Raw genomic sequence first — 1,288 nt, forward strand, 5'->3', positions numbered from 1 at the left:
TTTTACGTTGCACTCTTGTATTTATGTCTCCTGGCTTCCTCACTAGGCTGTGTGTAAGCTGGGCCCTGCTGCCTCCTTCCTCGATATCTTCATCTTTGTTGAAGGAAGCTGAGGTTCAGCCCCGAGGGCCGCGGGACGGATGCTGCTCTTTCAGCCCTACAGGGGGCGCTGTGGCAGCCAGCATTGGCTGCCCTGCCCTCCACTTCTCTGGGTATGCTCCCGAGCCACAAGCCCTGGGCTCCGCCCACTCCCTGACAGCATCCCTCCTGCCCATTGGGCGGGCTTGGACGGGGCTGTCCAATGGAGCGAGGCGTTGGTGCGAGGAGGCGTCGCCATCTTGGGGCTGCTGGGACTTTTGCGTCCGTTGGCGACCCCGGGGCGTAGGTAGTTTGCTGGCTGGGTTCTGTGGCCTTGCCTCTGTTTACTTTTCCACTCCAGGCCACGATGCCGCAGTACCAGACCTGGGAGGAGTTCAGCCGCGCTGCGGAGAAGCTTTACCTCGCTGACCCTATGAAGGTAAATCGCTGCCGGGGCCGCTGCCTTGGGCCCCAGCCCAGGATGTCTTCCCGCCATCCACTCGGCCTCTGGAGCTTCCCCAGAACTCCCAGGAGGTGCTGACAATGAACACAAATGGGCCCTGCCAAGTTAATTGTTCCGCTGCCCCGTCCCCTTCGTTCCTGATCTAGCGGTCCAGTGAGGCCCTGAAACTAGCAACAATCAGGTTCTCCTCAGCCCTGAACATCCCTGCAGTCGATCCTCTCCCGCCCCAGTCCCTCAACTTCGCTTATGCCTTCGGTTTTACAGTCCCTGAAGCCAGGGCTCCTCCCCGCCTGCGGCTTCCTGTCCTTTTGTCTTGGTTAACTTTTCCTGTACCGCCTGGGTGGCAAGGGTACCACATGCATATAAAACTGATGTTTTTCTACTGCTGCTCAGACATTCTTGAAAGATACCGCTTTGGAAGCATCTGTACGCCCCCGCCCCCCCCCAGAATATTCGTTCTTAGTATTTTGGGAGTCACAGGCTTTGAGAACATAAGAATAATATTTGCGGCCGGGCGCGGTGGCTCACGCCTATAATCCCAGCACTTTGGGAGGCCGAGGCGGGTGGATCACGAGGTCAAGAGATCGAGACCATCCTGGTCAACGAGGTGAAACCTCGTCTCTACTAAAAATACAAAAATTAGCTGGGCATGATGTGCGTGCCTGTAGTCCCAGCTACTCGGGAGGCTGAGGCAGGAGAATTGCTTGAACCCAGGAGGCGGAGGTTGCGGTGAGCCGAGATCGTGCCA

The 1,288-nt window shown here is 57.7% G+C and overlaps 1 protein-coding gene across 1 annotated transcript in view; it reads left to right on the top strand.

The window, feature by feature from the left end:
* Positions 1-319: 319 nt before the first annotated feature.
* SRP9 (signal recognition particle 9) overlaps positions 320-1,288 on the top strand; it is a 12,087-nt gene continuing 11,118 nt past the window's right edge. Inside the window, exon 1 of the mRNA XM_017526426.2 lies at positions 320-518. Coding sequence (XP_017381915.1) covers positions 445-518 — 74 coding nt within the window. The 5' untranslated portion in view covers positions 320-444. The remainder of the gene's footprint in view (positions 519-1,288) is intronic.

Source organism: Cebus imitator, unplaced genomic scaffold, assembly GCF_001604975.1.
Source record: "Cebus imitator isolate Cc_AM_T3 unplaced genomic scaffold, Cebus_imitator-1.0 Scaffold42, whole genome shotgun sequence".
NCBI classification, from domain to species: Eukaryota; Metazoa; Chordata; class Mammalia; order Primates; family Cebidae; genus Cebus; species Cebus imitator.